The sequence below is a fragment of the Spea bombifrons genome, chromosome 9, assembly GCF_027358695.1.
Source record: "Spea bombifrons isolate aSpeBom1 chromosome 9, aSpeBom1.2.pri, whole genome shotgun sequence".
Lineage (NCBI taxonomy): Eukaryota > Metazoa > Chordata > Amphibia > Anura > Pelobatidae > Spea > Spea bombifrons.
The window spans coordinates 33,603,644-33,625,141 of record NC_071095.1 but is presented as its reverse complement, the minus strand read 5'-3'; the positions used below and the strand labels follow the sequence as shown (position 1 = coordinate 33,625,141).

Here is a 21,498-nt window from a genome sequence, read left to right as displayed (position 1 = left end):
ATTGAAGATAACAGAAAATTGTATTTGTAGTTATAAAAAACTAAGGAAACCGCTGTGGTACTCTGCAGAAGTGGCCACAATTGTGAAAGACAAGAAGTTAGCCTTTAGTAGATACAAAAATACCCAAAGTGAGGAAGATAGACAGATCTATAAAATTAGGCAGAAAGAGGCAAAGAACGTTATAAGAACTGCCAAATCACATGCAGAAGAGCGAATTGCCCTCTCAGTAAAAAATGGGGATAAAACATTTTTTAGATATATAAATGAGAAAAGGAAAGTTAAATAAAGATTAGTTAGACTAAAAGCAAAAGGCATATATGTAGAAGAGGATAAAGGTTTAGCTGACTGCCTCAATTAATATTTCTGTTCAGTTTTTACAGATGAAAATGATGGAATGGGTTTATCGAGGCGGAGGTGCTACTTCAGTTGTCTAAGGTAAAGACAAATAAGTCGATGGGGCCTGATGGGATACACCCCAAGTTATTAAAAGAGCTTGGGGGTGTACTAGCAAAACCGTTAACTGATTTAATTAACGAATCATTGGTAACGGGAGTCGCCCCAGGGGTTTGGAAAGTAGCAAATGTTGTGCCCAAAAAACAAACAAGGCAGTAGGGAGGAGTCAGGCAACTACAGGCCAGTTAGTCTTACATCTGTAGTGGGGAAATTAATGGACACAATGTTAAAGGAAAGGATTGTTGAACATCTGAAGTCACATGGGTTTCAAGATCAGAAACAACATGGGTTTTCCTCAGGAAGATCTTGCCAAACAAATCTTATTGATTTTTTTGATTGGGTGACTAAAGTAATTGATCAAGGTGGTGCAGTAGACAATGCGTATCTGGATTTCAGCAAGGCCTTTGACACTGTCCCACATAGAAGACTTATAAATAAACTGCAATCTCTGGGTTTAGATCCCAATGTTGTTGAATGGATTAAGGAGCGGCTGGGTGACAGACAACAGAGGGTTGTAGTCAATGGCGTATATTCAGAACAAGGTCTTGTTACCAGTGGGATACCTCAGGGATCTGTACCTGGACCCATTCTCTTTTTTTATTAGTGATATTGCAGATGGACTTGATGGAAAGGTATGTTTATTTGCTGACGACACAAAAATTTGCAACAGGGTTGATGTTCCTGGAGGAAGAAGCCAAATGGCAAACGATCTAGGTAAAAATGGTCAGAGCTGTGGCAATTGGCATTTAATGTAGATAAATGCAAAGTAATGCACCTGGGGCATAAAAACCCAAGGGCATAGTATATAATATTTGGTACTGTCCTAACCTCAACGTGTGAGGAAAGGGATTTAGGGGTAATTATTTCTGAGGATTTAAAGGTAGGCAGACAATGCAGTAGAGCAGCAGGTAATGCTAGCAGAATGCTTGGTTGTATAGGGAGAGGTATTAGCAGTAGAAAGAGGGAAGTGCTCATGCCGTTGTACAGATCACTGGTGAGACCTCACTTGGAGTATTGTGTACAGTACTGGAGACCGTATCTCCAGAAGGATATAGAAATGTTGGAGAGAAGGGCTACTAAAATGGTTTATGGATTACAAGATAAACCTTACCAGGACAGGTTAAAGGATCTTAACCTATATAGCCTGGAAAAAAGACGGGACAGGGGGGATATGATAGAAACATTTAAATACTTAAAGGGAATCAACAAGGTAAAGGAAGAGAGTTTATTAAAAAGGAGAAATACTACCACAACAAGAGGACACAAGCATAAACTAGAGGGGAAAACGTTTAATGGTAACATCAGAAAATATTACTTTAAGGAAAGGGTAGTTGACGCATGGAATAGCCTCCCGGCAGAGGTGGTAGATGTTAATACCGTGAAGTCATTTAAGCAAGCATGGGATAGGCATAAGGCCAAGCTATAGGAGAAGGGCAAGTACTAAAGGAAAGTACTAAGATGGGCCTACTGGTTCTTATCTGCCGTCACTTTCTATGTTTCTATGTTTCTATTAGTGCACCATGGAGGGGGAGGTCTGACGAAAACAATGGCTTGTCACTCCCTGGTTGCAGAGATAATCCCCTCAGCAAGTGATGAGATAATATACTTCTGGGGGTAGCTGAAAACATGGGGAAACTCCCCCTATTCAAATTTATATTATGTTATAGCCTGTTGGTCCATGCCTGTTTTTAATTCCACAAATATTTGTGATGTGTCTGAATATTAGACATATCAGTTGCTAAGAGATAAAGCTATCCATCAGAGATGGAAGTCCCATCGATATCGAGGCAGCAAGACCGGCATCAGAGGCCATCACTGGCACCTCCCCGGGGCATCAATGTCCAATTTTAGAAGGAGCATAAGAGGCAATCAATGGTGTTGCTGAAATGCCTAACACCCACCCCAGGACATTGCGTGCCACAACTGCCACTGCGAGAGATTTTGCCACTCGCAAGATGGCGATGTCCTTTAAAAAAATAAGCAAGTTTCCAAGAAGGTATCTTGTGACCCTCCTGAGAACTATGGTGTCCCCCCTTCTCCGTAGAGGCTGCTGCTGTGGTGGTCATGAAGTGGAGGAGGGTCTTCCCCTTCTCCGTACTGGCTGCTGGAGAGGTTGCAAGGTGGAGGAAGGTCTCCCTCTTCTCCGCGGCGGTTGCTGTAGTGGCAGCTGAGAGGAGGAGGGGGTTTCCCCCTTTCTCAAGCAGAAGGCAGGGAAGAGGAGCGCCGGATATGCAGGTACGTAACAATTTTATAGTTTTTTTTTATAGTAAATAATGGATCAACAGCAACAAATTAACAGATATAGGAAAAGCTGAACTTGATGGACGCATGTCTTTTTTCAGCCTATATAACTATAACTATGTAACTATTATATGATACAATCATAATAACCACATCTAAAGAAAGCCCTTCTTGTCCTGTAAAAAACAATATATAACTTGTGTGTGTGTTAGTAAATGGGACAGAAGACACTTACAGCTAAACATTAGCACCACAGAAATGTTAAAAAACGAACCATTGCCACGAAGGGAACAAAAAATGAAATCAGCCATTGTCACGAAGGGGTTAATTTGATCCAAAGTGCATAAAAACAAAGAACATAAGGTTGTCTACTCTTTGTTTTTATATGCTTTGGATGAAATTAAAGTTATTTATTTATCCGATTAATTAAACAGGATCTGATCATTTTTGAAACACCTTTACATGCAGCTCCACATTTACAATTCGAGCTGTCTTTGTGAGTTTAACCATTTATTCTCTATTGACTGCATTTATTTGTTTGACAATATTACACTATATCTTTTATTTTAACTTGTTCTTATCCTTAAGGTCAATTTTAAGACACTGTTTTTGTAACTAAGTAAATACGTTTACTTGAATTTTTGTGTCACGGATTTGTACAGGTTTCAGTTGATTTTCTGTTGTATTATGTTACAAGCTAGCACTTTCTCCATTATGCACCTTTTATAATCACCTAAATATGAGGGATGCGATTATGATACAATTACGAAGGTGTGCTGTAAATGGGATGTTTTAGGAAACCTTATGTATTTTCATAGTAACTCTTCACTAGTGTCCCTTGACATGTCTGATCGAGTGGGCCATGAACTGTCAGGCCAACAGGTAACAGCCAGAGGGTCTGGCCTCTGTGGTATATAAAGTCCCATATATAAAGTCTTGGTGGCGGCAAATTATGTATCAAGGTAATAGGATCCTCATAAAAGTAAGCGTTGTAGATCAAAAGACAAAAAAGGAATTATATTGGGGAAAGTTGTCCTAAAATAAGCTACCTCTATAAGGGACCATATATTCCATACATGAGTCCCATGGGGTTATTATGACACCTCACCGAACATAACATATTGAGCTACCCTATACTGAGGTAATTTGGTCACTATGCCAAATTAGAACCGTAACCTTATATTATTGGATATCATGTGATGATAGTGTCTGTATAACAGTTCTGGATCTCACACATATGTTAAGTCTAGGAAACAGGTGAGTTAGATTTTTGGTCTTTCCTCTCTCTCTTTTTTTAATTAATTTAGTATCATACCCAGTTTATTTATGCATTTTCTGCTAATGTGGTATAATTCATGGTTTAACCTACACACTTTGTTGACACAAGGGAAACAGCAACAGAAAAATATGTTCACAACTGCAGACAAGTTTTGACTTACTTTTGGTGTTGGACAGGAAGCAGTGGATAGTCTTGACGTAGCTTGAGCTCGTGGAGATTCAGATGGAGTGGTGCTGAGTGATGCAGTATCCCGCGGAAGTACCTGCACTCCACGCGAAATTATGGAATCGGGTATCTGCATTTTGAAAGAAACACAGTTAACACATCAGAGGAATGGCCAAGCTGTAAGCAGTAAGATTTAAATATCAAACTGTGGATTTCCAGAAAGTTTTAAATATCCCCTTAGGCAAAGAAAAAGTTGTGCCTAACATTTACTGGAGTACTTTTGTACCTAACAAAATTTCAGTCATGCAGGACCTTGGCATTGAAGAGACAATAAAACTATGTAAAACTAAAACTTACATTTAGGCGATATATATTTGCTAATATCTCTACATTATCTATTTTTTTCATATATTAAATACAGAGAATTATAAATATATACACACATACTTAAAAGTAAACATATAATTGGACTACCTGATTTTTAGTGAATTAACCCAACTGCCAACTCGACCACACTTAACATTTAGTCAGTTAATCTAAATGTATTTCTTAAGACAGGAAATCTACATGGCATTTTCATATGTCTTTTGAGTCACCAGATAACTTGAAGATGATAACTACTCTAATCATTTTAGGATTTACTTTTAACCCCTTGACTGCTAACGACGGCATGGTGCCGTCGCTAGCAGTCCCAGTCAGGTGCTAACGACGGCACCTGTGGACTCCATCACCACCTACCCCGGCGATCTGCCCCTCATATTGAAGGGCATCACTGGGACCACCCGATCCGGCGCGTAATGACGCGATGACGTCACCGCGCAACTTTATTGAAAACTGACAATTGTCAGTTAAAGAGGTATGGGGGCATGCTGCTTAGATGCCTGTATCTCAGGCATCTAAGCAGCTACAGACCCCCAACATATACCGTTGGAAAGGTAATCGCTTGTGAAAAAAGAATAAAAAATATTAAGTTAAAAAAATTTAAATGTACAAAAAAGTAAAAAAAATGATTTGGGGGTCTCTAAAGGCAGATAAATAAAGATCAAAATTGCCTAGAGACCCCCAAATTAAATTATCTAAACATAAACTAGTTTAACTTAAAAAAAAAAAAAAAAAAAAAAGTTTAAGTATTCTAGCTAAATGATCACTGTGGTAGCCAATGTTACCACAGCGATCATATAGCTATGAAAAAGTCACATTCCCTTTCTAAAATTGGCCGATACTAAATTTTAACCCCATGATCCCTTTGATCATGGGGTTAAATTTAGCCAATGGTAGAGGAAGGCAATTTTTGAAATCCTGATGAACTGCAAATATTATTAAAATCAGCCATTTAGCCTGTGCGGTACGTGAGTAACCATTCACATCGCTGGAGCGCCTTGCATTTTTACTGCAAAACTTATTTTTGCTGTAAAAGTGATTTTTTTTTTCTCCCTTTACCATCATTTCTTTGGGATTGTAAGGGGAAAGAATGATGTGTGCTTCTGCCAGTGACTGTACGGATAGTATGGTGTGTGTTCTGCGAGTGAATGGAGATATAAAAAGCGTATGAATGGTCAGTAATTAGGGTTGAAGCCTTGACGTGGCATTACTGCTCACGTAAGAAGTTAAATTATGGCACAAAAAGTACATATTTGCAAAAACTACACCCCTTGGTGCATCAAATGAGGGGCTGCATGTGTTTCTAGTACAAACCTGGAGTGTGCAAGACACAAATGAACATATTGCTATGGTTAGAAAAGACATTTTCTAGCCAAAGCGACATTTTCCATCATTATTTGTGCACTCAACTTTTGTCCTAGAAATACATGTAACCCCTCATTTGAAGCTCCAAGGGGTGTAGTTTCTTGAAATGTGTACTTTATGTACCCTAATTTAACTTCCCAGATGTCTAGACCACTTTAACTTCAGATATGGCAGATTTGAGAATTTAACTGGGAAGTTAAATTATGGTACATAAAGTATATATTTTCAGAAACTACACCCCTTGGCGCATCAAATGAGGGGCTGCATGTATTCGTAGCACAAGACTGGAGTGCGCAAGACATAAATGAACTTGTCGCTTTTAATTACATTTTTTTTTTATTTTTATACAACTAAGACCTCATTTGCTGCAGCTGGGGGTGTAGTTTCTAAAAATATATAGTTTTGTTGGCATATTTTAACATCCCGGGCAGCTAGAGCTGTTTAATTGACGGCAGCCATGCATTAAATTTAAAGATGTCTTTTGTGATAGTCTAATAAATTTAACTTTTAGCTATAAAATATTAGAAAAACACAGTCTACTGTTCTCAATTTCTGTTTAATTTAGACCGGTTACCTACTACAAATATTTAGCAACACAGCTTTTGATATTAGAGTTTAGAAAAATAACATTACGAACTAGTTTTTATTGAGTCGGAAGTGAAAAATTACACTTTTTTCCCATTTTTGGCTTTATTTTGCAAACCTAATGAGACATACACATATACAAATGGTATATTTGGAATCTGCTGTGTGTGCTGAAAAAAACAATATATGGTTTGTATAGTTTATTCCCAAGAAATTTACTTCTAAACGCGTTTAAACGTGAGATGCACCAAAATGCCGAAAACCAGTTTAGCACCAGGGTGGGAAATGGCTTAACAGCCAAGGGGTTAATGTCCGATGTTTAAGAAAACAGTGAACTGGACATTTATCCTACAACCTCCTTTCACATAGCATGGCACCATTATTCATCCATCCTGCATTCAAGCTAAAACTATAACCTTTTTACATTGATTTTATGACCAGGCAAACAAAGGTACACCAACACATCCTTTCAATATCACTTAAGGCCATTCTTTTTTATTATTATAAATCTTTGTATTAATTATCATCATTGGATGTTTACAGCATTTGGTGTTATTTCCAACTTGAACAGAATAAGGTCATATTCATCAAAATTGTCATATTGCTATTTACAATTAGGACTATTTACGATACATTTCTCTAAATTATTGTTAGACATTCTGTGGGTTCTTTTTATCAATAAGCCAACATGAGATGGTTGTACAGTCATAGTAAAGCTCAGTATATTACGATCATAGTAAAAATATTGGCAACCCAAATTATTTTGGTTATCGCTGGCCAGGTGCGGTTTAGACTCTTCTAGTGACAGGCTAGTGTTCTGTAATATGTGAACGTATTTTACTGACTAATGATGCCAAGGTATGGGGAACATTAAAGCAACCGATCTGGTCGCTAACAACAATAGTAAGATAATGGTTTTGTCTTGTGTATATTTTTGTTGGATGGTGCATCCTTTGGCTTAAGGATATTAAGACAGAAGAACAAGAATGGGCAAGAGAGGAAGTGAGCTGTGGAAAAAGGACGCAGGGACACAGAAGTGGTCGGCAGAGGAAATAGGAAACATTGAGTGAGAACGTGAGGAGTGAATAAGAGCGTGAGTGACAAGCCACTAGGCTTAGTCGGCTGTGCTGCAGATCTGAGGTCTGAATAAAAGCTGACCTTGATTATAAGACAAAGTAGTTTTTCAGATGATTTTCTTTCTTCTACTATATGCTCCATATGCTTAAAAAACGTAAATGAGGAATAGGGAAATTCTAAATTCCTAATTTTAGTCGATATATCCCTAACTTCTGTTTCATATGGAAATTTTTATGTTTTGTGTATTTTAAATAAATAAAATTATAAAAAAAACAAAAACAACTTGTCTTATAATTGAGCAAATACAATACTTTTCTGGCCTAGGGTGAGGATCTAAACACTTGCTAACTTAAACCTTCCTGACAGGCTCCTCTCGGCTCTGGAAAATCTCCCCCAGAAAAAAGCAAATAGGTCCAGGCAGGTAATGCCACACTTGGCTCATGGATGTTCTTTCCAGTGTAAACAGGGAAACTTCCTCACCTCAAATGCCCTGTGGTTTAATGAAAATTAATGGAAATCGCAGACTAAATAGTCAAAATCTGGCATGGACTTTTCACAGTAAGTAGGGAATGGAGCATTGTCCCATCCTGCTCTCCAACTGCTCTTCACAATGGGCCCATACACATGATTTGTACAGCACCTCTCCACAAAAGCTTAACAAATCATCCCCTTGGGGCTTAGAGTGTCACATATCCTCCCCTTAGCGCAGAAACCTGGGGCTGAGCCACCATGGGAATAGGCAGCACTGCTGATGACATCCCTCTTCTTATGTTAGTGTCAGGGGGCTTTCCATTCCACACATCATGAGTGTTATGATAATCAATCCTTTCAGAATTATGGCACAAATTATAGCTGGGAAACACGGGCATATATTTGCTTTTGTGGAAATCGGATACTGTGTGCAGAGCCATAACTAGCTCGTTTTGCACCCGAGGCAAGAACGGAAAAATGTGCCCCCAACCTCTTTTTTTTTTCACGGAGGTTGTTTTATTTACACTGTCTTTACACATACCTGCCCATAAACACACATATACACATACCTGCCCATAAATACACATAAACTGCCCTTTACACACGACTGCCGATACATGCTGCCTTTATACACACCTGCCCATAAACACACATACACTGCCCCTATACACCGCTACCTTTACACACACATATGCACATACAGGCACACACACCATCTTACAAACACACACCTGACCATGCACACACCTACCCATACATGCTGCCTTTACACACACCTGTCCATTAACAAGCACATACACTGCCATTACACACACACATGCACATACACCAGCTTACAAACACACAAACACACTTATTCTGTATCACTGTCCTTCAAAGCTGGAAAGAAAATTACACGGGGAACCGTGCTGCAGCTCTGAAGTGTTAAAATAATAGAAATGTGCTCAAAATTGTGCTCTTATGCACACCTGCCCACACACACAAGCTCACACATACACTTCCCTTACAACCCTTTCTCATCTTCCATCCTATGTCCTTTCGTGGGAGCGCAAGGTCTGTCATTTCAGACCTGTGCTTTACTGCTTCCCCATCACTACACGCCGGCTATTGATGCAGAGCGTGGGGATGACGTCATATCCCAGCGCTCGGCATCATTTGCCGGTGCGTAGTGATAATAGAGCATGGAAGCCGAGGTCTGACGTAACAGACCTTACGCTCCCTAATGCTGGGCCGTTTACAGGGATATTGTGATCTTCCCAACCAGCCCTGCAGGCTGCTGATTGGGCAGCTGTACGCCCCCTCGCAGCTGCTCCCGAGGAGAGTGTCTCTCTCGCCTCACCCTTCCTACGGCCCTGACTGTGTGGAAAATACAAAAGATGCCTTTGCTCTACCTGCCTACTGAAGCTATGTGTTTTGAGGATGGTTGGTGCCATTATGCTAATTTCTGTTGTTACCACTATTGGTGCTTTCTTCTCTAGGTTTCCACAACACTTTGCTGCGGAGCCTGCTCTACTAGATACCACCAAGAGTATCTCTTAGTTTTTACTTGTCTTGGTTAGGTCTTCCATCTTGAACACAGGTGGTCTCCATAGACTTTAAGTTGCTTCTTATCATATGCACCAATAATTCATCCTTCTAGATGTCAGTATAATTTTCTTTGTCTGTAGTTTCTGCTGCCATATTCCATAAACCTAACCCTATTCAGTCACTGTGTGACTCCTTTACTAGCTTTTTCTGTCAAATCAATAACATATGCACAGTTTTTTCCTCCAGTGCTGTCTTTGTGGTGTAAATTCCTCCAATTGTCTCTTAGTTGAGAGTCATTTTTTATTTGTTGGGTAGCTTGTTCATCCTCCTCACCGATCAGCTTACGTCTGTGGCCATTTACTCTACCTACCTGTGAAGGGTGGTTTTCCTTGCCAGCTATGCTCGGCTCCTTTAAACAATTAAATGTTGGAAAAATCTACTGGTTGCCTGGTACTTACTGCACTGTACTGTGTGTGGTCTCTCTTTCCCATATGTTGTCAAATGTTGATGCAGGCCTGATTGCAATTCAATGTATTTCCCCAGATATCGTTTTGTACTGTTGCTGCAAATTTGCTATGGGTCAATTAGTATATGTCTCTGATATAAAGTCCTTTCCCTCTTGGACACTAGCAATTAGTTGCTGCAAAACTGACTTGGCCTTGTTCTCTGTTGATAGCTGTATACTCAGCTCCTCTAGCTGAAGTTGCAACAGTCTGTTCTTCTGCTGCAGTTCCCTTATGCTTCCCCAGGGTTGTTCTTACTTTACTTACCTTAGAGGTTATGATTGCCGATTGCACCACCGCCTATTGCTTTTTATGTTTCAGTACAACTTGCTGCAGATATTCTTTTGAAGCTCTTTTTTTCCCCTCAGGTTGAATGTCAACAAGTTACTGTAATAACTTTTACTTGTCCAGTTCTATGCACACTAGGGCTGCAACTAATCCATAATAATCAATAATGAAGATTGTTAAACGATTTTAATTATCGATTCGTTAAATTGATTGTATTGAATATAAGATGAGGGGTTTTTCCAGAGCAGATGCTCCAAAAAATATCAATCGATTCATAATCCAACCTCAAATAGAGGTCAGACTATGCTCCCTCTCTGGCAGCCGGTGGACATCTGTGCGATGCATGAAGACAACCTCTGCTACTGCTCTCCACTTCCGCCAGGGAGGGGCCAGCAGACATGGCCCCTGATGCCGATCTTGGTGTTGCTAAACGCCTCGACATCGCATTACAGCAACACTGTCTGGGTGCAGAAAGCCAAGCGTATTCAGTTTAAAACCAAGTGCTTGATTATAAGACAAGGTTTTTTTCCAGAGCAAATGCTCTGGAAAAATATAATCAGACCTCAGAGGTCTGACTACAAGACTAAGATCCAGGTCCCCTGCAGCGCTGCAACCTCCGTTGCTTCCGGCCCTTCCGCCGGGGCTTCTATGACAGAGCACTGGCCTGACATGACCTTCCGGTAGTCATAGATGTACCGGCCAGCAGTAGTGGAGGTTGCCTGCGGGCATCGCACAGACCTCCACCAGCTGCCCCCACTAGACAGACACCAGGGAGTCTGGGGGACAAGTGTGGTATAATGAAAAACGATGGTAGAAGTTAAATACAAAGAGAGCCCCTCGCAGTATGAAGGGCATTGATATGCCCATATAGAACATTGTGGCAAAGACCTCCTCTAAAGCGCCCCCCACTCAGTTGGTAACGAATAGTATGGTGCAAATCCAGAAGCAAACAAGGAGGAAAGACCGGAAGGTAAATAAAAATATAGTATTTGCTCGAATATAGGCCCCACTTTTTCCCCCCACTTTAAGTCTTTAAAGTGGGGGTGCAGCCTATATTTGGGGTCTAGCGCAGGAATGCGCAATTCGTATCGCCCAACGCCTGTGACATGCAGTTCCGGGCGCCGGGAAGGCAGCAGGGTTAGGATACAGATACAGGGGACCTGCATCCTACTCTCCGATACCCTGAGACAGCCTCACCTGCCAGCACTTTCCACAGAGGGGGTGCTGGTGCGGGAGGTTGTCTAAGCGCATCGCGCAGACGTTCACTGGCTGAGGCGAAGAGCGTAAACAACCTCCGCTGCGGCGAAGTGCATAAACAACCTCCGCTGCCGGCACGTCTGCTCGATATGCTTTAACAATCTCCCTTGGGGGAGTGCCGGCAAGGGAGATTGTTAAAGCACATCGTGCAGACGTGACGGCAGCGGAGGTTGTTTACACTTGCATCGCCACAGCCGGTGAACGTCTGCATGATGCGCTTTAACAATCTCCCTTGCCGGCACATCCCATGGCGAAAGTGCCAGCACTGGAATTTGTGGCAGCATATCTCGGGGGGGGGGGGGTACGGGGGGGGTTGCAGAGTGGCAGCATATCTATTCCACTAAGTGGGTTTTTTTACCAAGAATTTTTTTTTAAAAAAAAGCACCTAACTTTTAGGGTGCGGCCTATATTCGGGTGCGGCCTATAATCAAGCCAATACGGTATAACACTAGGGCTGCAACTAACGATTATTTTAATAATCGATTAGTTGGCCGATTATTTTTTCGATTAATCGATTAATCGGATAAAAAAAATACATTATTTTAAATTGAAGAAAAATTGCAATAAAAAACGTACAATTTACACTTTCATCTCTTTATTGCAATGGCCTCTCTCTATTCACCTTCTTATTTTACTGATATAATAATAAAAGCTACAAGAACCCAAACACAGTGTTTCTCAAACTAGGTTTTAATACAAAGTTATTAGTAAATATTAATTCATATGTTAACTATTTTTCATATTTAATAAAAACTGAGAAAAAAGCCGTTTAAATTTTTTTATTTACTAAACTGCCCCCAGTTATGCACATCTGACCCCCAGCTTGCCACTCTGCCCCATATATGCCTTATACCTCTTATATGCCAGATTCCACTGTGCCCCCTGATATGCCACTGTGCCCCCTGATATGCCTTATACTCCTTATATGCCAGTGATATGCAACTGAGCCCCCTGATATACCTTTTACCCCCAGATTTGTTTTATGCCCCCTGATATGCCTAATATCGATATGTCTTATACCCCCTATATGCCACTGAGCCCCCTGATATACCTTTTACCCCCAGATATGTTTATGCCCCCCTGATATGCCTAATATCCATATGCCTTATACCCCCTATATGCCCTAAAAATTCATAATACCCCCCATTCACCACTATAACTCACCCATACACCACTCTGGCTCTTCCCCCTCCCATACACCACTCTGGCTCTTCCCCCTCCCATATACCACTCTGGCTCCTCCCCCTCCCATACACCACTCTGGCTCCTCCCCCTCCCATACACCACTCTGGCTCCTCCCCCTCTCATACTCCACTCTGCCTCCTCCCATACTCCACTCTGCCTCCTCCCCCGCCCATACATCACTTTGGCTCCTCCCCTCCCATACATCACTTTGCCTCCTCCCCCTCCCATATACCACTCTGCCTCCTCCCCTCCCATACATCACTCTGCCTCCTCCCCCCCCCATACATCACTTTGCCTCCTCCCCCTCCCATATACCACTCTGTCTCCTCCCCTCCCATACATCACTCTGCCTCCTCCCCCGCCCATACATCACTTTGGCTCCTCCCTTCCCATACATCACTTTGCCTCCTCCCCCTCCCATATACCACTCTGCCTCCTCCCCTCCCATACATCACTTTGGCTCCTCCCCCTCCCATACTCCACTCTGCCTCCTCCCATACACCACTCTGGCTCCTCCCCCTCCCATACACCACTCAGCCTCCTCCCCCGCCCATACATCACTTTGGCTCCTCCCCTCCCATACATCACTTTGCCTCCTCCCCCTCCCATATACCACTCTGCCTCCTCCCCTCCCATACATCACTTTGGCTCCTCCCCCTCCCATATACCACTCTGCCTCCTCCCCCTCCCATACATCACTTTGGCTCCTCCCCCTCCCATACTCCACTCTGCCTCCTCCCATACACCACTCTGGCTCCTCCCCCTCCCAGACTCCTCCCCCTCCCATACACCACGTTGGCTCCTCCCCCATACATCACTTTGCCTCCTCCCCCCTCACATACTCCACTCTGTCTCCTCCCCCTCCCATACTCCACTCTGCCTCCTCCCCCCTCCCATACTCCACTCTGCCTCCTGTGAACCTCCGTTTCTGACAAGACACCAGGGAGCCGGGTAGAGAGGCAGAGTGGCGTATGAGAGGGGGAGGAGCCAGAGTGGTGTATTGGAGGGTGGCTCCCATCCACCCCTCTGACTCCTCCCCCTCCCATACACCGCTCTGCCTCTCTACCCGGCTCCGTTACTGAAGGCACTTTCACTGCAGCTTCATAGAAGCCACAGTGTAAGTGAAGGGCAGTAACGGAGTCTGTCTGTGCGATGCACCCTCACCGGCTGTCAGAGAGGATGATTCTCTGTCAGCCGGTGGGGGTCTGCATCGCACAGACAGACTCCGTTACTCACCTTCACTTACACTGAGGCTTCTATGAAGCTGCAGGGAAAGTGCCTTCAGTAACGGTGCCGGGTAGAGAAGCAGAGTGATGTATGGGAGGGGGGAGGAGGCAGATGGGAGGGGGGAGAGAGACGGAAGTGAGAGACCGGCCGACAGTGAGGGGAATCCAGGTCCCCTGCAGCGTAGCGGGGGATCTGGATTCCGGTGTTATAATCCGATCTCTGTTTGAGGTCAGATTATATAAGGAGAGGAGTTTTTCAGAGCATTTGCTCTGAAAAAAACTTCTTTTTATAATCGATAAAAATCGATCCGATTAATCGATAATGAAAATCGTTGACAACGATTTTCATTATCGATTATTTTCGATTTTATCGATTAGTTGTTTCAGCCCTATATAACACACAAAAAACATATACGTTCTTACAGTTGTGTATCCACCGCAAAAACACTCCTCAACACAGTCCCTGAATTCAGTCCGTGTGTATAGCTTCCTTTCGTATCCTCTGACGTCAAGGTGCACTACGCGATCTTTTGATATGTTGAATCCCTACAAACTGGAGATTATGTGGATTCTTATGACAATGTAAAATGTATGGACACACTATGTTTCTCGTATCCATTCCTAGTGTTACATAGATGTTCCTTAAATCTAATATGAAGAGTGCAATAGTGCATCCTATTGTTGTCCATGTTCACTGATCAACATATAGACAACATTCTTTGTGTGCTATGTAATATGTTGTTTAATCATGTATTCTTTTTTCATAGTATAGGATGTAAATTTGGTTGTCTTTTTATTTCTTTTAATAGTTCTACATGCCAGGCAATGCCCACATCTAAAAAAAACCAGTCAATTCTTTTAAAAAGGGATGTATTTGTTTATCCTCTTTTTACAATTTTATCTTTTATTTTAATGGCTCTTTTAAAAATAATATTCGTATTAGGGCTGCAACAACTAATCGATAAAATCGATAATAATCGATAATGAAATTCGTTGGCAACGAATTTCATTATCGATTAGTTGAATCGATTATTATCGATTATAAAATGAGGGTTTTTTCAGAGCAAACTGAAAAATCCCCCTCATTATATAATCCGTTTAGTCTGACTCACCGTCTCACAGCAGCAGCTCCTACTTACTCCCCCTCCCTGTAATCACTGTGACAACTGGCCCCGCCCCTTCCTTCTCCAGGCCAGAACCACATGGCTGTGACACTCATCTAACTGTAAGTATATGTATGTGTATATATATATATATATATATATATATATATATATATAATGTGTATGTATATATGTATGTATATATATATATGTATGTATATATATATATATATATATATATGTGTGTATATATGTATGTAATATATATATATATTTGGGCTACTGAAAGTTAGGGGAGGTGGGGGTTAATTTAGGGGCAGTTATGGTTAGTGGGGTGTTTAGGGTTAATTTAGGGGCAGTTATGGTTAATTGGGTGTTTAGGGTTAATTTAGGGGCAGTTATGTTAATAGGGTGTTTAGGGTTAATTTAGGAGCAGCTGTGGTTAATGGGGTGTTTGGGGTTAATTTGAGGCAGTTGTGGTTAATGGTGTGTTTAGGGTTAATTTAGGGGATGCTGTGGTTGATGGGGTCTTTAGGGTTAATTTAGGGGATGCTGTGGTTAAGGGGGTGTTAAGGGTTAATTTAGGGGCAGTTATGGTTAATGGGGAGTTTAGGGTTAATTTAGGGGAATCTAAATCCTGGGGGCAGTGAAGTGACATATCTGGGGGTATAAGGCATATACAGTATATAAGGCATATGTGGGGAGGGCAGTGTGGCATGTCTGGGGAGGACGGAGTGGTGTATCAGGGTGTATAAGGCATATCTGGGGGTAGAGAAGTGGCATATCTGGGGGTAGAGAAGTGGCATGTCTGGGAGGCAGGGTGGCATGTCTGGGGAGGATGGAGTGGGGATATAAGGCGTATCAGGCACAGTGGCAGATGTGGGAGGCATTGTGGAGTGGCATATGTGGGAGGCAGCATGGCGTGGCATATGTGGGGAGGGCAGGGTGGCATGTCTGGGGAGGATGGAGTGGTGTTTCAGGGGGTATAAGGCGTATCAGGCACAGTGGCATGTGGGGGGTAGAGTGGAGTGGCAGATGTGGGAGGCAGCATGGCGTGGCAGATGTGGGAGGCAGCGTGGCGTGGCAGATGTGGGAGGCAGCGTGGAGTGGCAGATGTGGGAGGCAGCGTGGCGTGGCAGATGTGGGAGGCAGCGTGGCGTGGCAGATGTGGGAGGCAGCGTGGAGTGGCAGATGTGGGAGGCAGCGTGGTGTGGTATATGTGGGAGGCAGCGTGGAGTGCTGTGGTAGGCAGCGTGGCATATGTGGGGGGGCAGCATGGCATGTCTGGGAGGCAGCGTGGCAAGCCTGGGCTCAAATGTGCATATATTGGGGGGCTGGTTGGGAAATAAAGACAAGAAATGTATTATCAAAGTTTTTTTATTCTGCTGTTTGTATTTAACATCATTTGTTTAGTAAATTATTTTAAATAAATGAAAAATTTACATTAATTTTTTTTATCCGATTAATCGATTAATCGAAAAAATAATCGGCCAACTAATCGATTATTAAAATAATCGTTAGTTGCAGCCCTAATTCGTATGATCCGCTACAATTCCCTTCAGGTCTAGGTCTTTACGTAGAAAACGCCAGTGTTTATCTATAATATTTTTCATTTTGTTCCACGCTCCATTATAATCTACAATGGGGGGGGGGATTATTGTTACTATTCCGTCTTTCTTTATTCTTTTTTCATCAGGATATAAAATGTATATCTGATTGACGTTAGCAACTTTTTTCTCTAAGTGGGTTGGATGTAGGGTGACCAGGCGTCCTGCAATGGGATTTATAGGCCCAGGTCCTGGAATTGAAGAGCCGTTTTTTTTTTTTTAAGCAGAGGAGAGAGGCAGCCGCTCATAAATTCTTCAGCAACCGTGGCAGCCTGCAGAGCAGGAAGACACTGCAGGACTTCGGGGAGGTAAGTGAACTACAAAGGGGGAGAGGGTAGATAATGAGGAGGGAGGGAGAGGGAGGGAGGGAGAGGGAGGGAGGGAGAGGGAGGGGGTAGATTATAAGAAGGGAGGGAGAGGGGGTATATTATGAGAAGGGAGGGGGGTATATTATGAGAAGGTAAGGAGGGGGTTTATTATGTATATTATGAGAGGGGGGGGTATATTATGAGAAGGGAGGGAGGGGGGGTATATTATGAGAAGGGAGGGAGGGGGGGTATATTATGAGAAGGGAGGGAGGGGGGGTATATTATGAGAAGGGAGGGAGGGGGGTATATTATGAGAAGGGAGGGAGGGGGGGTATATTATGAGAAGGGAGGGAGGGGGGGTATATTATGAGAAGGGAGGGAGGGGGGTATATTATGAGAAGGGAGGGGGGGGGTATATTATGAGAAGGGAGGGAGGGGGGGTATATTATGAGAAGGGAGGGAGGGGGGTATATTATGAGAAGGGAGGGAGGGGGGGTATATTATGAGAAGGGAGGGAGGGGGGTATATTATGAGAAGGGAGGGAGGGGGGTATATTATGAGAAGGGAGGGGGGGGTATATTATGAGAAGGGAGGGAGGGGGGTATATTATGAGAAGGGAGGGAGGGGGTATATTATGAGAAGGGAGGGAGGGAGAGGGGGCAGATTATGAGGAGGGAGGGAGAGGGGGCAGATTATGAGGAGGGAGGGAGAGGGGGCAGATTATGAGGAGGGAGGGAGAGGGCGGTAGATTATGAGGAAGAGGGTAGTAAGAATATTGAAATAAAGAGTCAGATTGAGTGAGAAAATAAATGAATTAGTGTGTGGATGATCTGTCTGAATGAGAGAGAGCATGGATTAATGTGTGAATGAATTGTCTGAATGAGAAGGAGTATGAATTAATGTGCAGATTAATTGTCTGAATGAGGGAGAGAATGAATTTGTGAGAATACATTAATATGTATAAATGATTTGTGTGAGTGAGAGAATAAACGATTATGTGAATAAATTATGTAAATGAAAGTGTGAATTAGTGAGTGACTGTAAAAGTGTTTGTGTGTACCATAGATGTATAATTGATTTGTGGAAAAGCAAAGATGGCACAAGCATGGCAAGTCTTGTGTGTGTTATCTGGTTGCTGCTCAAGTTCTATGTGGGCAGTGTGGACACCAGGGCTGGCTTTGGGTTGTGCAATCTGTGATCTGTGCCTGTAATTTGTGTTTTTTTTTTAACCTGAGGTGGCTGACTAACAGGGCAGTACAGCCTCAACTTTACATTAAATCTAATGCAAACTGGTGCATGTATTCTTGATTAATTGGAGATACAGAAAGAGCCAGTTGCATTATGTTCCTCCTCCCCTGCCAGCATCTACCGAAACAAACTACTCTTCATTTCACATCAGTGTTTTGTTAACATAGTACTGTCTAGAATTCTTCAGAATCATATTTTAAGGTCTTAAGGAAAGAGGTCCTGAATTTTATCTCTGCTGGCTTAATAAAAGGTATCAACTCAAGATAGCATTATCAAGAGTAATAAATTGTGGTTTAAATGAAATAATAAAGACATGTAGATGAAGGATTGAGGACATTTTTGTGTATTTTATGGTTCTTACCAGATCAACTACATTGGCAGTTGTATGATGGGAACAAGTGATGAAACCTGGAATGGCTTGGTAATCTTTTCCCATGATTACTGGAATGCTGGTACAGGATTGATGGCTCTGATGAACAACACACAATGATCACAAACAACATAAAATATGTAGATAACATGTGAAAAGAACACACTGTCTATAGGCTGTAATGAAGCAACATCTTTTCTTAAAGTTTACTTTTCTTCAATGATCCAGTGTCTGTTAGACCTGAGGTTAGTCCCTCCTTTCATTTAGAAAACTTGAGGAAATTAAAACTAAGTAGTTTCCTGCACAATTAACCAAATAAGGGTCATCGATGTTTGTTTGTGCAAAATAATGAATGTAATAAACATCTATCATTAAGTGGCATGCTACGACCAACTTCATATACCATAAAGCTGAGAAATGTTTCCTGGTAGTCTGTAAACCATAGCATGCTATAGAATGACTATTAACCCCTTAAGGACCGGGCTCATTTTTCGTTTTGTACCCTGTGGGACCGAGGCTGTTTTGACACTTTTGTGGTGTTTGTGTTCAGCTGTAATTTTCTCCTCACCCATTTAGTGTACCCACATAAGTTATATATTGTTGTTTTCAGGACAAGATTGGCTTTCTTCAGATACCATTATTTTGATCGTATCATCTTATTTACTATAAAAAAAATAAAAAAAACATGGTGAAAAATTGAAAAAAAAACACATTTTATGACTTTTATTTGAAAAATCTTTTACTCACCTAAAAAAGCAAGTAAAAAAACTAGCTAAATAGATTCTACTACTTGTCCTGAGTTTAGAAATACCCAATGTTTTTATGTTTTTTTTGCTGTTTTTTGTAAGTTATAGGGCAATAAGTACAAGCAGCGTTTTATGATTTCAAAATCTTTTTTAACAAATCTGGTCAGTCTGCCTCCATCTCCTCTTTGGAACATCTTTGAAGCCGGTTAATTCAATTTAACCCATTCAAACCATATATTTTTGAAAACTAGACACCCCATGCACCAATTATAGAACTACACTTTGTATATATAAATATACAGGTCCTGGTATATGTCACTGTCAAACAACACCCCAATATGTGTTCAGCAACATCTCCTGAGTACAGCGATACCCCACATGCATGGGTTTGTCAGATTGTTTGGCTGGTAAAAGGCTACTTTTGGGGCATGCGTAATTCAGGTGGTCATTTGGTCATTGTGCCTCCCTCTCCTCTTTGGAATATCTTTGAAGCCGGTTAACTCAATTTAACCCATTCAACCCATATATTTTTGAAAACTAGACACCCCAGGGTATTCCAAATGCTGTTATTTTAACCCTTTCCATGCACCAATTATAGAACTACACTTTGTCAAACTTTGTAATAGTAATTTTTTTTATTTTTTTTCACAAAAATTGTATTTTAGTTACAGATATACAGGTCCTGGTATATGCCACTGTCAAACAACACCCCAATGTGTGTTCAGGAACATCTCCTGAGTGCAGCGATACCCGACATGCATGGGTTTGTCGGTTTGTTTCAGATTTAAAATGCCACATTTGGGAAGTGCGCTTTTTTTCTCCATTTTGGTCAGTCTGTACCTATGCCCTATTTTTGAGCTAGGCCACTCCAATTTACCCCATCAGCCATTTTTTTTATATATTAGACACCCCTTGGGTATTTGAAGTGCTTTTATTTTAACTCTGTTGAGATTTTTGAGAAATTTTAGCACTTGCTCAAAATAATAAACTTTATTTTTTAATTTAATTTTATCTTTTTAATACTTTTTTATATTTGTTTTTTTACACATTTTGCTGGTACTGGATGGTTCATCTAGTGACATCACTGCATAATTATTTTTAAATGTTAGCACATTTTTTTTTATTTTTTTTTTCCATTTTTTTATTTATTTATTTATTTTTTTAATATTTTACTAATCACATAGTGATTAGAAAGCTGGGCTCCATTGACTTGCATGGTTGAATGCAGTACCTGTATTCAACCAGCAAGTGGAGCCAGTTCTCTAGAGGGTCTGGAGACCCTCTAGCGAACTTTTTCGTCTTTATTGTTTTATTTCCTGGGCCGCCGCCATCTTGCTTGATGGCGAAGATCACCGGCAGCGGCGGCTGTGACCGCTCTCCGGAGCGGTCACAGCCCACCCAGAGGTAAGTCTTTGGTGTCGCTGGATGCCTCCTGATCGAGGCATTCCATCGACACCATTTAAGTTTAGGAGGCGATCCTGGATCGCCTCCTAAACGCTTTTAAAACGGGCTTCCGTCGCCATACAATGTATGGCGGCTGTTGACGCCCCGGGGAGGGGCCAGACAAGGCCCCCGATGCCGATCTCGGCCTTGCTGAATGCCTCGACATCGAGGCATTGCAGCAAGGCCGTTTAAGCGAAGAAAGTGATCCTTGATCACTTTCTAAGCTTATTTAATTGAAATGATCAGATAAATTGCCTTAGTTATGTTAAATGTTAAAGTTCATGACAGTATAATTAGAAAAAGACTGAACAAGTATGGTTGTTCAGGTTTGCATCCGAACTAACCACAAGAATTCTGAAACAACGGACTTTGGACAGACGAAACCGAAGTGGAGATGTTTGGCACGAACACCTCATACCAACTGTCAAGCATGGTGGTGATGATTCGAGCTTGCCGTCATTGAGCCAACTACAAAATTCTCTGTATACCAAAGTATTTTAGAGTCAAATGTAAGGCCATCTGTCCGACAGCTAAAGCTGTGACGGGACCTTAACAAATGCCTGCAAACCTCAATGAACTGAACAAACGTTAAAAATAAGAGTGGGCCAAAATTCCTCTACAACGATGTGAGACTGATAGTCATACAGAAAATCATTACTTCAAGTTATTG

At 41.8% G+C, this 21,498-nt stretch overlaps 1 protein-coding gene across 8 annotated transcripts in view; it reads right to left on the bottom strand.

The window, feature by feature from the left end:
• GPHN (gephyrin) overlaps positions 1–21,498 on the bottom strand; it is a 330,342-nt gene that overhangs the window by 195,268 nt on the left and 113,576 nt on the right. For 6 of the 8 annotated variants that reach the window (XM_053474851.1, XM_053474852.1, XM_053474853.1 and 3 more), the window contains exons 8-9: positions 18,631–18,738; positions 4,134–4,268 (exon numbers count right to left, since the gene is read on the bottom strand). In XM_053474851.1, the coding sequence (XP_053330826.1) occupies positions 4,134–4,268; positions 18,631–18,738 (243 nt within the window). The remainder of the gene's footprint in view (positions 1–4,133; positions 4,269–18,630; positions 18,739–21,498) is intronic. The other 2 variants (XM_053474856.1, XM_053474859.1) reach the window with 1 other exon arrangement.